This window comes from Stigmatopora nigra, chromosome 15 (assembly GCF_051989575.1).
Source record: "Stigmatopora nigra isolate UIUO_SnigA chromosome 15, RoL_Snig_1.1, whole genome shotgun sequence".
Lineage (NCBI taxonomy): Eukaryota > Metazoa > Chordata > Actinopteri > Syngnathiformes > Syngnathidae > Stigmatopora > Stigmatopora nigra.
In genome coordinates this window covers 1,743,271-1,757,749 of record NC_135522.1, presented here as the reverse complement: position 1 = coordinate 1,757,749, position 14,479 = coordinate 1,743,271, and the positions used below count along the sequence as shown (strand labels likewise).

At 36.8% G+C, this 14,479-nt stretch overlaps 3 protein-coding genes and 1 long non-coding RNA gene across 4 annotated transcripts in view; 3 read left to right on the top strand and 1 right to left on the bottom strand.

Annotated features, from left to right (window-relative positions):
- The window catches only part of ezh1 (enhancer of zeste 1 polycomb repressive complex 2 subunit), a 10,127-nt gene extending 5,059 nt beyond the window's left edge, over nt 1-5,068 (top strand). Inside the window, exons 11-20 of the mRNA XM_077734381.1 lie at nt 265-455; nt 1,372-1,463; nt 1,540-1,568; nt 1,626-1,751; nt 1,881-2,059; nt 2,713-2,808; nt 2,892-2,973; nt 3,046-3,126; nt 3,196-3,280; nt 3,786-5,068. Of these exons, the coding sequence (XP_077590507.1) occupies nt 265-455; nt 1,372-1,463; nt 1,540-1,568; nt 1,626-1,751; nt 1,881-2,059; nt 2,713-2,808; nt 2,892-2,973; nt 3,046-3,126; nt 3,196-3,280; nt 3,786-3,846 (1,022 nt within the window). The 3' untranslated portion in view covers nt 3,847-5,068. The remainder of the gene's footprint in view (nt 1-264; nt 456-1,371; nt 1,464-1,539; nt 1,569-1,625; nt 1,752-1,880; nt 2,060-2,712; nt 2,809-2,891; nt 2,974-3,045; nt 3,127-3,195; nt 3,281-3,785) is intronic.
- Nucleotides 2,502-13,840, bottom strand: LOC144208493 (uncharacterized). Its single transcript, XR_013328885.1, has 4 exons — nt 13,733-13,840; nt 11,334-11,528; nt 10,166-10,325; nt 2,502-2,569 (listed from the first exon to the last, which is right to left on the bottom strand). It is a non-coding gene; the product is annotated as an uncharacterized LOC144208493 (long non-coding RNA).
- On the top strand, nt 6,687-9,266 carry soul5 (heme-binding protein soul5). Its single transcript, XM_077734831.1, has 6 exons — nt 6,687-6,740; nt 6,958-7,039; nt 7,123-7,243; nt 7,843-7,982; nt 8,039-8,202; nt 8,957-9,266. Exons 2-6 carry the CDS (start codon nt 7,004-7,006, stop codon nt 9,030-9,032), a joined length of 537 nt encoding a protein of 178 aa, XP_077590957.1. The 5' UTR covers nt 6,687-6,740; nt 6,958-7,003; the 3' UTR covers nt 9,033-9,266.
- Nucleotides 10,138-14,479, top strand: nr5a5 (nuclear receptor subfamily 5, group A, member 5). Its single transcript, XM_077734371.1, has 7 exons — nt 10,138-10,314; nt 11,246-11,349; nt 11,412-11,553; nt 12,248-12,888; nt 12,951-13,070; nt 13,142-13,289; nt 14,232-14,479. The coding sequence occupies exons 1-7, from the start codon at nt 10,215-10,217 to the stop codon at nt 14,477-14,479; spliced, it is 1,503 nt and encodes a 500-aa protein (XP_077590497.1). The 5' UTR covers nt 10,138-10,214.

Sequence of the window (14,479 nt, the reverse complement as noted above, 5' to 3'; positions counted from 1 at the left end):
ATTTATAGAATGAAGTCATAATAGCTAAATAGATTTTTTAAAATTATTTAATTATTATTATTTATTTATTTTAATATTTTGTTCTCAAAGAAAGTGCTTTAGCGAACTGTTGCTAGGCAGAATACATGGCACGGAACCATGATATTGAATGGGCATTTTTATACCCATAGAGGGAGAAAATGCCATTGATTTATTTTGTTTTTTTTATAGCAGGAAAAGGAATAAAAGTGACTTACTTTGTTGTTGCTTGCTTGTTTTTGGCAGAAGGAAATTCCCGCTGTCAGACGCCCACCAAATTGCGTCCGGTAGAAGACGAAGCGGAGCAGCAACAACCGGCGGCGGCGTGCTTGGAGTGGAGTGGCGCCGAAGAGTCGCTCTTCCGGGTGCTGCACGGCACATACTTCAACAACTTTTGCTCCATTGCACGCCTCATCGGCACCAAGAACTGCAAAGAGGTAAACAAAAATATACAAAAATGGTCAACTTGGAGGTCATAAATAGTGTGTAATGAACTACTATGGGTAGTCAAATACTTGGTCATGTGACCAAATATGCAACAACCCTGTTGTAACTGTAGGGATTGCTGTATAAATATTACAATTATAACTTGAAAAATTGGGATCCAAAATATCAGATTTTTACAAATACTGTAATTTCCGGACTATAATGCGCACGCTAGTATAACACATTTTACAAGACCTAATAAAAAATACTTTTTAAACATTTGTATATTTTAACCAGGATTTTAATCTGAGCTGCTTTTTTTGGTGTTACTCTATTAATCGTACGCGAGATGTTAGGGGGTGCTGTGACTTTACAGCAGTTAAGCCAAGGGTGTAAGACTTTTTAGATATAATATTTAGATTTTATTTTTTTATAAATGGATTAAAACAACTGTTTTAAAAGCCCTGAACATTCAGTTTTTTATAGATCTAAAACAATGTTTATTTTAGCTTTTTTTAAACATATTTTTAGATTTAAAAAAATGATTTTTGAACTAAAAACACAGAAAAACGGATTTAAAAATGACAATTATTGATTTGAAAGGGGAAAAAAAATCAGGAAATGTAATATACATCTATACTCTTCATTTTAATTTGATCCTAAAACAGAAATTCAGCACTCATCATTTACTTTACCGGACCGCACAAAATGATGCAGCAGGGCCAGATTTAGCCCCCGGGCCGCCACTTTGACACACCCATTTGAAGTTTAGAGAAGGATGTTTTTTTCTGGAAAGAATGCCAAACACAAGGCCAAATGTGGAGTTTCTGGATGTTGCATAACGGCTGGCGATCCACGGGTTGCACAATGACACGCTCGCCATGGCCAGTTTTGACATATTTGGCATTGGGTTTTAATGTCTCCCAGGTGTACGCCTTTGCAGTAAAAGAAGCTCTCATTCATCGCCTCCCTCTGGAGGACGGAGGTATCTCTCCCCAGAAGAAGAAAAGGAAGCATAGGCAAGACATTTGTTATTATGGGATGCCATTTCTATGACTTAATTGACTTTTTGCTTATGTTTTGGTGGTGGAGCAGGTTATGGGCCAAGATTCAGCTAAAGAAAGGTAGGTTTTTCTACATTTTCACTCTTAACTTTTTTTTGATAGCTCTTGTGGTTGCAGATAATTCGTCCAATCAGGTGTACAACTACCAGCCATGTGACCATCCGGACCACCCATGTGACAGTACCTGTCCATGCGTGATTACGCAGAATTTTTGCGAGAAGTTCTGTCAGTGTGAGCATGAATGTGAGTTATTTTTGGGAGTTCTATCATTGGTTAGGACATTTGTGTTGATTTTTACTTAAAATTTTGACTCTAAATTTAGACTTCACCTTTAGACTTTACTTTGAGAAATGCTAACGTCTACTTTTCCAGGTCAGAATCGCTTCCCGGGGTGCCGATGCAAGACCCAGTGCAACACCAAGCAGTGTCCCTGCTACCTGGCCGTGAGGGAGTGCGACCCCGACCTTTGCATGACCTGTGGCGCTGCCGACCACTGGGATAGCAAAGTGGTGTCGTGCAAAAATTGCAGTATTCAGAGGGGCCTCAAAAAGGTACAACTTTAAACCACCTAACTGTGGATTTTAGCTAGTTTTGGGCGCTATGACGCAATATGCGGTAATACCTCGTTTATCGCGGTTCTTCGGTTCCAAAATCTGCCGTAATGTGAAGGAGCCACCATGATTTTCAGCACTGAAATAGACAAAAGTACATTATATATATATATATATATATATATATATATATATATATATATATATATATATATATATATATATATATATATATATATATATATATATATATATATATATATATATATATATATATATATATATATATATATATATATATATATATATATATATATATATATATATATATATTTTTTTTTAAAGTTCAAAAATTTATTTTCACTTTTTTTTTATAGAAATAAGATAAATAAAAAGGTTAAATACAGCTTGAATGCTGTTATATTTCTCACCTTTAACACTAGGAGCTTTATCCTCACCAGGGTCGCAGGGGGGTGCTGGAGCCTATCCCAGCTGACTTCGGGGTAGACTCTGAAATGGTTAAAAAAAAATATATGGTAAAGTTTTAGTTAAGATATTCTTGACATTGTATTAATTGGACTTTTAAATGGACATTTTTACTAGACACTGCCTCTAGTGGCCAGTAATATACTCTAATTGACTGTGTACGACAGCACCTCCTGTTGGCGCCATCTGACGTAGCAGGTTGGGGGACTTTTATCAAAGAACCCGTCCAGAAAAACGAGTTTATCTCAGAGTATTGCGGAGAGGTACGTATAATTCTCGCATTGCCCAAATATTGTGTATATGTAGATGTTTTTTTCACTAATAAAAATTTAATTCCATGTCATAGCTAATTTCACAAGACGAGGCGGACAGACGGGGCCGAATCTACGACAAATACATGTCCAGCTTCCTTTTCAACCTGAATAATGGCAAGTTTTCCCTTCTCGTCAGCTGGGATAGGCTCCAGCACCCCCTTTTGACGCCATTTCTTTCCTTACTAGATTTTGTGGTGGATGCTACACGGAAGGGCAACAAAATCCGCTTTGCCAATCACTCGGTCAATCCCAACTGCTACGCTAAAGGTGATAAAAGATGAGATTAGAATTTTTAGGAGGGTTTTAAGGTCCTAACTTGCGTTTGGGCTTTTTTAGTGGTGATGGTGAACGGAGACCACCGCATCGGCATCTTTGCAAAGCGGGCCATCGTGCAAGGGGAGGAGCTATTCTTCGACTACAGGTAAGAGTCACGGTCAGGTAATACCTATCCTGGCAATATTTTCAGTTTTGAAGCGATTTCAAAAGTCACTGGCTCCATCTAGTGTTCAAGAGGAGTAGTTCAAAATAATGCAGGCTGAACCTCAGCTTCTTGTGTGGGCTTTTGTTGATATTTTCAACATTTGGTGCAGGCTAATAGGAATTAGTTTGCCTTCTATTCAAATTACAATGAAAATACCTCAGTTAAAAAAAATCAAGTTCTTTTAAACAAGAAAAATACTACTACTACTACTAATAATAATAATAATAAGAATGATAATGATAATAATAATAACAATAGCAATAACAGTAGCAGTAGCAATAACAATAACAATAGCAATAACAGTAACAATAGCAATAACAATAACAACAATAGTAATAACAATAATAATTGTAATAATAATAAACTAGAGACCCTTTCTGAAGCTATGCTAGTAAAAATGACAAAATATTTCATGCCAATTGCGACGTTTGTCTCCCTCCCACAGATACAGCCAAGCCGACGCCCTCAAGTACGTCGGGATCGAGAGGGAGGTGGAAGTATCCTAGCTGAGAAGCAGCATAACCCAAGGAAAACCCCGTCCTTCATTTCTCACAGAGCCTCCCGTCAACCCCGCCTCTGTGCCGTCCTTCCCTGTCCTTGGAAATGAAAAATAAGCCCCACCCTGCTCCATGTTTGCAGGTGCACTTTTCCCGTTTAGCCAAAATGCACCAGTGTACACGTCTCGCTTGTCAAAATTATACTATTCCACTAGTCCATTGGTGTCCAAACTACGGTCCTTGGCCCACCTGTTGGCCCAAAACAAATATTAAATACGGCCCACAATTTTTTTTTTAAAATCGAACCTACATGTTATTGGGTTTTCTCAACTTTAACACTTTAATTCCCTTTCCAATCAATATAGGAAACAATTTCAGCATATTTTTTTTATTTTATTTTTTAAATATCACTATTTTATTGAACATACGCATTTAAAAAAAATCTGATAAAGTTTTAGTTACAATTTTCTTGACTTTTTTTGCAATTAACGGCCATTTTCTAGGTCAGAAAATTCTGTTTGAGTGGTTAAAGTTAATATTTAATTAAAATTTACTGTAATTCCTTACATGCAGTACATAGTTGATTTTGGATGATTTTCTCATATTTTAAATACAAAATTATTTATATATACATATCCTTATCAGGGTTATGTTCTCATTTTTAGCCTTTAAACACTTTAAAAAATCAGATTTTTTTTGTTTTTACCCAAATTTTGATCTTCTCAAAATTTTAAAATTTTGCAGAAAAAAACTAAAGTTTGGACACCCTTGCACTAGTCCGTGTTGCTAGGTTTTCCTTTATGTTCCACTCGGGTCGCACTTGTACTTAGCATTTAGTTTCAGCGGGCAGTGGCGAGCATGTGCTGTCCTATAGGTCAATTTAAAAAAGGAAAAAAAAACATAAACGCATTTATGTCAAAAAATAAAGATAATAGGCGAGAAACCGACTGACTGAATGTAACTTGTAGATGGAGGTGAAGAGATCTCGTTCACTTTTGTTTGGATTTTAACGTTGAGGGGACGGATTATGAAATATTAACTTTGTTATGAAGTGTAGATTAAAAAGTGGAGTTTATTGTGAAGAATGAGGATGAAATTTGGTGGTCTGCCTATTCATGAAAATGTCTTGGTGTTCCGAACGCATGAATTTTTGTGGTGAGGAATGTCAGAAAATTTTTAAAAGACGCCAGAGAAGTTATTGAAATTGCTAAATAAAAATGTATATGATGTCTCCACTGTTTTTTTTCTTAAATCCATTTCTTAAATTCAATAGAAATTCTTAAATCCTGTACCCACTATGAAAAAGGCCAAAAAAATCTATACAAATAATTAAAAAATAAATAAAATGAATAAATTTTATTCAAATCTTTTAAATTGTAATAAATACTGATTAAATATAAAATCATAAGTGATTAAAAAATATACTAAATTACATACTGCAAAAATTTAAAAAATGCAAATACATTTTTAAAAATACTGCCTTTGACCACTAGAGGGATTTAATTTCCATTAACTATACTACATTTATGTAGATACATTAACAATTACGTACATCTAAATTATATCAAGGTAAATAGTTAAAAACGTTAAAAAATATCACAAAAAGTGACTTTACAAATGCATTTATAAGTGACAAAAGGCTTATTGAAATTAGATACTGGTTAGTGATGTCACAACCAGAATGTCCTTGCCACCATTTCAGTAAAAAAAACCTTTTAGAATATTTTCTTTGTACAAAATGGGTGGTGGGCCTATCAAATGTTGTATAATCGCCCAGATTAAAATTAGAATAAGAAAAGCCTTCTAACAAATGGGGAGTATCATTTTACATGACTTTCTTTCAGATGGGTACAATGTACGCTTCGGGAGGTTTACTTAATACTGTGTGAATATTTGGGACAATGTTTGAGCATTTTTTTTAATGATTTCCTCAGTAACACTTATTTTTTTTATCGGGATAGGACTTTGGTATATCCAACTGGGGGAAAAAGTGACTGGTCACTGTTGTCTTTAGAGTTAGCTTAACAGAAAGTATAATTTTTGATCATGCAAAAAAATCTTTAAAAAAAAAAATATATATGTATTATTCATTATTTTTAATTATTTGAAACAAATATTATTTTTTTTATTTAATAGCAGTTTTGCTAGTCCAATAAATTAAAGTTTTTACAGTAAACAAGGCATTAAAATTTTGGTCATTTGAAATATTTTCTTTCAAAAATATGCCATTTTTTTATAGTGTTTAGTAGTTAATAGTTTTAAAAGTGTTTGGCTTTAAAGTTGACATTGCCTGATTAAAAATGTACTTTTTGGTCAAAGTTTTTACAGTAAACAAGGCATTAAAATTTTGTTTTTCTTCAAAAATATACATAATATTTTTTATAGTGTTTAGTAGTTAATAGTTTTAAAAGTGTTTGGCTTTAAAGTTGACATTGCCTGAATAAAAATGGACTTTTTTCGGGGTCCTATTCAAAATCTGCCTGACGACTCAATTTCCATGTTTAAATATGCCATCTCTAAAGATTTCAATATTTTCTAAAGTTTAATCTCGATCTTTTATCTCTATTTAAAAAACAGGCAATGGTAAACAATGGCATGGTGCCGTATTGCATTTCACGCGGTATCAAGTGCGTTTCTTACCTTATGTTGTGTTTATGTATTGTTGTGTTTATGGTCTAAATTTTGAGGGTGTGGTTGCCAGGTCTTTTATAAAACTCGGCTCAAGATCAGGTTTTGGACACTTCACACAATCTGTTGCCATGTAAGTATTAAACTCATAATTTACACGACTTAAACTACAAAAATTCCGAGTAAAACATTATTCTTTGCTGTTTTTGTCGAAGGTTTCTACTCGCAGGACTTGTTGGCTGCCTGTTATTCCTCACAACAGAGGCAACAGTTGGGTAAGACTACAGTTTTTTTTAATCAAATCCTTAATTTGAGGTATAATTCCTAAGTAGTTTATTCCAAATACACAATGTGCCTTTTTTTCCTATAAAATTGCTTGGAATTAGCCAAATTGTAGTCCAAAATGCTAACAAAAACACAGCACTGTATTTCTTTATTTATTTTCTAATGGTAATTTCTCCGTATATTAATTAAAATGAATTATTACCACAGAAAATGCTCCAATTACCCATTTCCCACGGAGGCAAATGAATGTCTGATGTACAATGTCACCTGCAAAGCCGATACTTACGAAGTGAGTGAGTCTCGAATTAAAATGTCAACAGATATAACAATAAAATGGTTTAACATGGTCTACTATGACGCATTTTTCTATAGGCACGCCATTACGGATCTTCTACATGGGTGACCACTAAGGTGAAATCCTGTTCCATGGACTACGCCTGTTATATCGCATTCAAACGGCTCTACAAGTACATTTGTGGTGAAAATGAAGCAGGTTTGTGTCTACTGCAATTTGAGATACGAGTACAATTTGGAGCAAATACTTAATTTAACATACGAGACAAAAGCAAACTACCCTTGATAGATTGCATCTGAAAGTTAAGGTGGAGGCGGGGCCAATAGAGCCAAGAAAAGGTATTAGAATTTAAATCAAAATTAGAATTAAGTTTAGTGTAAGGTTAGATTTAATTTATTTTTGAGTTTGTGCATTGTAATCCAAGTTTATTTAAAATTTGTTTATGTTATGTTACGAGCGCGTTGCCATGCAAAAAGAAGCCCTAGTTATTTGTTACTTTATTAGATGACGAATTAGAACAAATCAAAAATGTTTTTCCAATTAAATATCCTGTTTTTATCAAAGGTTGAAACCAATAAATTAGTTTTTAGTTTATTTTTATTGGAAAACGTTGTTTAAATTACGATAAAATCCGACGTCCGCATTTTCGACCAGTAAAAATAATATTTTATCCGCTTAGTGACCAATCTTTGGCATATTAAAGTCTTGAATTAGTCAGTTAGGATCATCTGTTTACAGAAGTTAAAAAAACTAATTAAAAACCCACGACGACAAAGTCAAATTTTGTTTGTCTCCAGGAAAAACCATCGAAATGACCGCACCGGTTGTAGTAAAAGTAGGCGAAGAGAAATGGTTTTGGGAAGAACAAGAGTACGAGATGAGCTTCTTGCTCCCCCGAGACTGCCAGGCTAATCCCCCCAAGCCCACCAATGACGAGGTAACGACGGCTGAGGTTTGGCGTGTGGCGCTAACTTAACCGACGACGTCTGGCAGGTTTTCATCGAGCGTATGCCGGCGTTTGACGTGTACGTGCGGAGTTATGGCGGCTGGATGTTTTCCATGAGCGACTCGCATCAAAATGGCGAACTGATGTACGACCTGATGAAGAACCGCGCTCCCTTCATACCCGACTGCCACTTTGGTGTCGGCTACAACAGGTGATTTGGTGCACCCTCTAGTGGTTTGCGATATAATTACTTCTTAAATTTGAGTTTGAATAATTGCGAAAAGAATTATTAGTATTTTCCGCACTATAAGTTACACTTTTTTTGTATTTTTTAGTTTTTTTATTTAGTTTTTTTTCAATTTGAATGACAACAGATTGTTATATAGGTATAAAAATAGTTAACATTAAAATGTAATCTAAAAAAAAATATTCATATAATTAAAAATTAATGCATAATTTAAACATTAAAATGTAATCTTCACTCTGACTGACAACAGCTTGTTATATATATATGAAATATAAAAATACTTAACATATTAAAATCTAATGTAAGAAAAAATATATACGTATGTAAATAATTAATAATAAATAATGTAAACATTAAAATGTAATTTTCACTGACTGACAACAGCTTGTTATATTTTATTTTTTTAGCGCCATAAGTAAAAAAATAATTCATATATTACATTAACACGTCCATTTTATCTGTTATTTCATATTTTACTAGTTAGTTAGTTTTTGGTTTTCTGACAAATTTAAAAAAACTGCCCCTAAAAATACTCCTGTGCAATTAATATTTTTCCCCCTTTATTGTGCATTCTTTGGCTATTATGATTTATAACCAAGTAGGAATTATAGTCTGAACAATACTGTATGCAATTTTTTTTAACTATGTTAGTGAATTTGTTTATTAATAGAAAACGATTACTTCCGGAATTAAAACTTCTCTTTTGTGTACGATGCAGCCCCAACGTTATGCTGGATAGACACAACGAAGTGTGGGTGATTGCCGAGGGAAAACCGGTCTGTTACGGCCCTTAAACGATGGGACGCCGCGACCACGTCGTTGAGAGGAAAAAGTCAAGTCAGCGAAGAGTTTTTACTGGAGACCGGGTCTGCATATAAAATTCAATGTATCATTTCTATATAGCAATAGATGAAGTGACAAGTTAGCAATTAATCTTGACATTTTGGATCAAAACTTATGAGATCTAAGACATTAACAATAAGCGAATGTGGAGACATCAATAAAGGCTATTGTGCTATATGGCTAAATGTTATTACTGTCATATATTAAAGTGGATTGCCAAGCATTTGTATTATTATTACAATTAAGGTTCAACTAAACATTAATTGGGGTAGATTTTCCGCAATATGGATCTATATAGATTGATATTAGACCTGAAATATTGACATATATGGCTAGATAACAATTTATTTGTAAAATTAGTCCCTTTTAACCACTAGACGTCGCTAAAACGGTCAGTAAAGCAAATGCAAAGCCATTTAATTCAACTCTGTGTCCAAATAAATGGTCCTTTTTGCGAGTTTATTTTTTTAATAGGTCTTTTTGTATGTATTCTCTTTTATAATAATATATAAAATCAAAGGCAATGCGTTTTATGGCAACAGATGTCCAATTAAAAATGTTTTGATGCCTAAGAACGTCAATAACAATCGATTCAAATGTAATATCCTTCTAAACACGCCTATTTAAATGTCAATAATATAACTACCGATACAAAAACGCAAAAATAAAAGTCAAACTTAGTAAAAATGCTACTTTGCGCAGATGCTAACGCTAGCGCGTAACCCATTCGGATAGCATTGCTCTCAAGATGGCAGGAGCTGTTTCATAACACACTTCCTTGGTGACTCCATAAACAAAACCCAACACAAAGGAGCTAAAATAAAGATATGAATAAGCACAATTTGCAATCGTTATCTTATCAGCCCTCCCTCTACAGAAAGATGTCTCAATGACATATTTCCTTCCCTACAGTGCGCTACCAGCAGGTGGCTATTCAACTGACGGTCTAGCGTAGCGAGGCTAGGTGTGCCGGCGTTTTTTTTCCCTATTTTGTTTTACAACTAGCGATCAAAGTCCGCGCGTGGCCGTCAAAGAGTTGTCAGTGGACCGGCTTCCCGCAGTGTGCGCCCCCAACCCGGCTTACCTGAGGCTATGAAGACTTGACCCATGGATATGTGGCGCCCGTAGACAGCATGGATGTTCCGGAAGAGTTCCACGGGAGGCAGCGGGCTTTTGGACTTGAGGCGGACGATTGTAGCGAGGACATCGTTCCGTTAGCGGCGGCTTCGACGTGTGAGTGGCATCTGGGAATGAAACGGGGGTCGGGTTACACTTCTTGATTGATGTATTAGCTGGATTAAATAACATTATTAAATTATTATTAAATTTTCCATGTATTGGTTTAAGAAAATTCCATCAGTGAACTAGATCAGGGGTGGGCAAATTTTTGGGCCCGGGGGGGGGGGCCACATTGACTTTAAAAATTTGACAGATGGGCGGGGTCAGCATAAGATGTGATACAAATAAAAAAGTGCATCCGTTAACAGTACATATGAAACATAAACAGAAAAATAGGATTAAGGTATTAAAATACTCATCACTCATCATTAAAGTAAAAAGTATAAAGTACAAAGTAAAATGGAATGTATTAAGAAATATTAAAATGTCATTTAAAAAAAGATAGAGGGGCTGTAAAACACCAAAAACAAAGAAGAGTGGACATAATTACTGCCACTGGCTTCCGTGTGACGGCGCCATCTTGGGGGAAAAAAAATATTTGGACAATGTCGGCGGGCCGGATTAAAAAGCCTAACGGGCTCGTATTTGGCCCACGGGCCATAGTTTGCCCATATCTGAACTACACCCAAATCTTACATGAAGCTAATATGTAAGTGTGTCTTAGAAATGTACACTGAAGACAAAATACTGGAATTAGTGGTAAAATTAGCAAACAAACCTGGTTGCCATGGGCGACACGAGACGAACCAAACTCACCTTAAAAAGGAACAGTTTTTACACCAGAAAAAAAACAAAACATTCATTCTAACAGCCTCAACATAAATTAACTCAAAAACTAGCATTGACATCCAGACTGCAGAATGTGTAGAAAAAGTGACAACGCAACAATTAGCATTAGCTTCCAATGCTATCACTTCCCAATTGAGCTGCAATTTAAGTTAAATTCAACGTCTTTGGACTTAAGTCTTTTCACTTTTTCACCCAGCTCAAGACCTCGGGAGGGACCCCGAGTCCGGCGAAGGTTGTCCTGTCTGCGGGGACAAAATATCGGGGTACCACTACGGCCTTCTCACCTGCGAGAGCTGCAAGGTAAAGCTCGCGGGCTGTTGGGCATCGAGGCGGCTCTTAACGGCGCCATTTTGTGTCGGCAGGGCTTCTTCAAACGCTCGGTGCAGAACGCCAAACGCTACGCCTGCGCCGAGGGTCGCAGTTGCCCCGTGGACGTGGCCCAGAGGAAGCGTTGTCCCTTTTGCCGCTTCCAGAAGTGCCTAGCGGTGGGGATGAAAAAAGAAGGTAAGTGTCGGAAAGGGTTTGAACTTTGTACCCGTCCGCGCCGGGTCAATTTCGCTCCACTGACACGCATGTGTTGGTTGGTCGTCGTATCGGAGAAGTTGTAAAAAAAAGTAGCGTCAGGACTGCTGGTAATGACCCAGTTTACATAAGATGGCTTTATAGTGTGGTGATAAGACGCGCTTCTTCAGACCGGAGTGACATTTTGGAATGGTGATAAAATTGACTAAATGGGTAATTAAAGTTCTACTATCATGACTTTTTTTTTTTTACACATTTATTAAAAAGTGTTTCCCAACTACTGAATATGAATATAATGAGATTAAAGTGGAACTATTGCAAGGTTAAAATCAAAATATGATGAACATTAGAGATTATTTATTCTATTATAGGACTACTTTGATGATTATTGTGAATTTAGGCGATATATTTTTTAAATGAAAACAATTTCAGATGGTTTTTACAATGCAAAAAGTGTGCAAAAGCTCAAAAAAGTGGAGAAACACTGCTTCAAATGATAGAATATTGACAAAAATGTTGTAAAATTAAGACTCTTACAGACTTACCTGACACAATACAATACAAAATACTTTATGAAGCCTTTTGGTTCTGCATTGGAAAAACAATGTTTTTGGTCAAATATTTTTTATCAAAACAAAAAGAATAAACTACTGACAGTCTTCTGTGTTTCACACAGCGGTGAGAGCCGACCGCATGAGAGGCGGCAGGAACAAATTGGGACCCTTCTACCGGCTAATGAAAGAACAAAAAGTCTACCCGGCGACAAAAAGCGAGCCCTACGTGGACCAATCGGAAACGCCGCAAAGGCTCTGGCCTACCACCACTAATTACTCCCCACTTATGCACAACGCCGACCACTTTCCGAACACTTTCCATCAATCCGCAACATCACCCTCGCCTTTGGACGAGAGGGCGTACCCCCCACCGCCATTTCCCCACGCCGGAATGCATCAACAGGCATTCGCCGGTTTCCACCCGGAGGAATTGGCCACACCCCCAAACTCAGGCCCACACTACCAACCACACAAAACCCCAAGCATCCCCTACCCTTTAAGAACGCCCTCGCCGGGCTGGAACGCCCCGCCCGGACCACCTCCCTCGACCCCGCCCTCTGATTTTTTGTCCCGCCTCCTGGAAGGGGAGCCAGATGAGGGTCAGCTATGCGCTAAAGTCGTAGCTAGCCTGCAACGGGAACAAGCCAATCGGGGTAAACATGACCGCCTCAATACTTTCAGCATCATGTGCAAAATGGCCGACCAGACCCTGTTTGGATTGGTGGAGTGGGCCAGGAATAGTTCGCTTTTTAAGGAGCTCAAGGTGAATGGTTTAACACCCCAGATAGCATGTAGCAATATAGCTAACATGTATTTTTTCTAAAGGTGGAGGACCAAATGGTTCTCCTGCAGAGTTGTTGGAGTGAACTACTGGTTCTGGACCACCTCTGCAGACAAGTTCTCTACGGGAAACAGGGATGCGTGTACCTGGTCATGGGACAACAGGTGATAGGCTCCACCCCTTGATGAGGATCATCTCAGGTCTGACCAGTTTTTTTAATGCAATTTCTGTCCAGATCGAGATGTCAACAATTATATCGCAAGCGGGAGCCACGCTGAGCGCTTTGGTCACCAGGACGCAGGATTTGGTGTCTAAACTTAAAGCACTACAATTTGACAGACAAGAGTTTGTCTGTCTTAAATATTTAGTGCTTTTTAACCCTGGTGAGATACATGTTTCTTTAAAAAAAAACAATGTGGCTTCAATGAAAAATACCCCTTTTAATTCTGTTACTGTTGCATGGCTGAAAATTGTCCACTTGTTTTTTTATAAAAATGCCACAAAATAAGCAAATCCACTTCAATCAACCCACGACGCCTAGTGTTTAAAACGAGAAGTGCAAACGTTGGCCAATACAAATTGTCATTTGGACACCACTACAATAGATCTTTGAAAAAATCAAATGTTTGATAACGCAACTAATATATTGCTCCCAAAATCCTCCGCTTACAAACTATTAAGAAAGAGAAATTTGTTTGTAAAGGAAAAACACATTGCTCGCAAAACGACGCTAGCATTAGCATTGTAACCTATCCTTATCCACGCCTAAAACAACATCGCATAACATTTTAAAAACATTTGACCAACAATGAGATGATTAACATACCTTTTCCGCGGATCTCGATGAAGGAAAACAAAAGTTGAAAGTTTACAGGTTTAAAACTCTTCCTATTTACACACAGTAAAGTTTGCCACTTGCGAAGACGTCATCAGGCGTTACACAGCTGCAGTCGCGAATAAAGCAATCAACTATTTTGTTGTTCGAATCTCGCTTGCCCTCTGGTGGCATGTTTTGGAACTACAATAACATAGGTAGGCCCGTGTTTACTTTTAAAGATGACACTGACGTTAGTTTAGTTGACTTGTTACTTATTTTAACAATTGACATTTTTAAAATGATGGATAATAAAAATGCGAGTATAATTAATTTTTATCTGCAAGTTGTTGTGCATATGACTTGAATGATCAAAGAATACATGAAATTCATGTCATCATTATGCACTTTTTTAATGAGATGTGACTTAAAACAGTTCAATCATGTATGAAATATTTCAATAAGTCAATATACTTTTTAAAAGTATACCTGCCATGTTTGTTTGGAGCAGATGTGAAGTCAGTGCAGAGTCGGCAACAAGTGGAACACACCCAGGAGAGGGTAAACCGGGCGTTGATGGAACACACCCAACGGACTCACCCGGGTCACTCTGACAAATTCGGGCAACTTCTCCTCCGTCTCCCCGAAGTCCGCAGCATCAGTCTGCAAGTGGAAGAGTATTTATACCAACGTCATCTATTGGGCGATTTACCATGTAATTCTCTACTCACTGAGATGCTACACAGTAAACACAGTTAA

Coding starts and splice junctions, on each gene's coding strand:
- nr5a5 (XM_077734371.1), top strand. CDS start 10,215: ATGGATGTTCCGGAAGAGTTCCACGGGAGGCAGCGGGCTTTTGGACTT. Junction 11,350..11,411: donor TCACCTGCGAGAGCTGCAAG/GTAAAGCTCGCG, acceptor TTGTGTCGGCAG/GGCTTCTTCAAACGCTCGGT. Junction 11,554..12,247: donor GGTGGGGATGAAAAAAGAAG/GTAAGTGTCGGA, acceptor TGTTTCACACAG/CGGTGAGAGCCGACCGCATG.
- soul5 (XM_077734831.1), top strand. CDS start 7,004: ATGTACAATGTCACCTGCAAAGCCGATACTTACGAA. Junction 7,040..7,122: donor GCAAAGCCGATACTTACGAA/GTGAGTGAGTCT, acceptor ATTTTTCTATAG/GCACGCCATTACGGATCTTC. Junction 7,244..7,842: donor TTGTGGTGAAAATGAAGCAG/GTTTGTGTCTAC, acceptor GTTTGTCTCCAG/GAAAAACCATCGAAATGACC.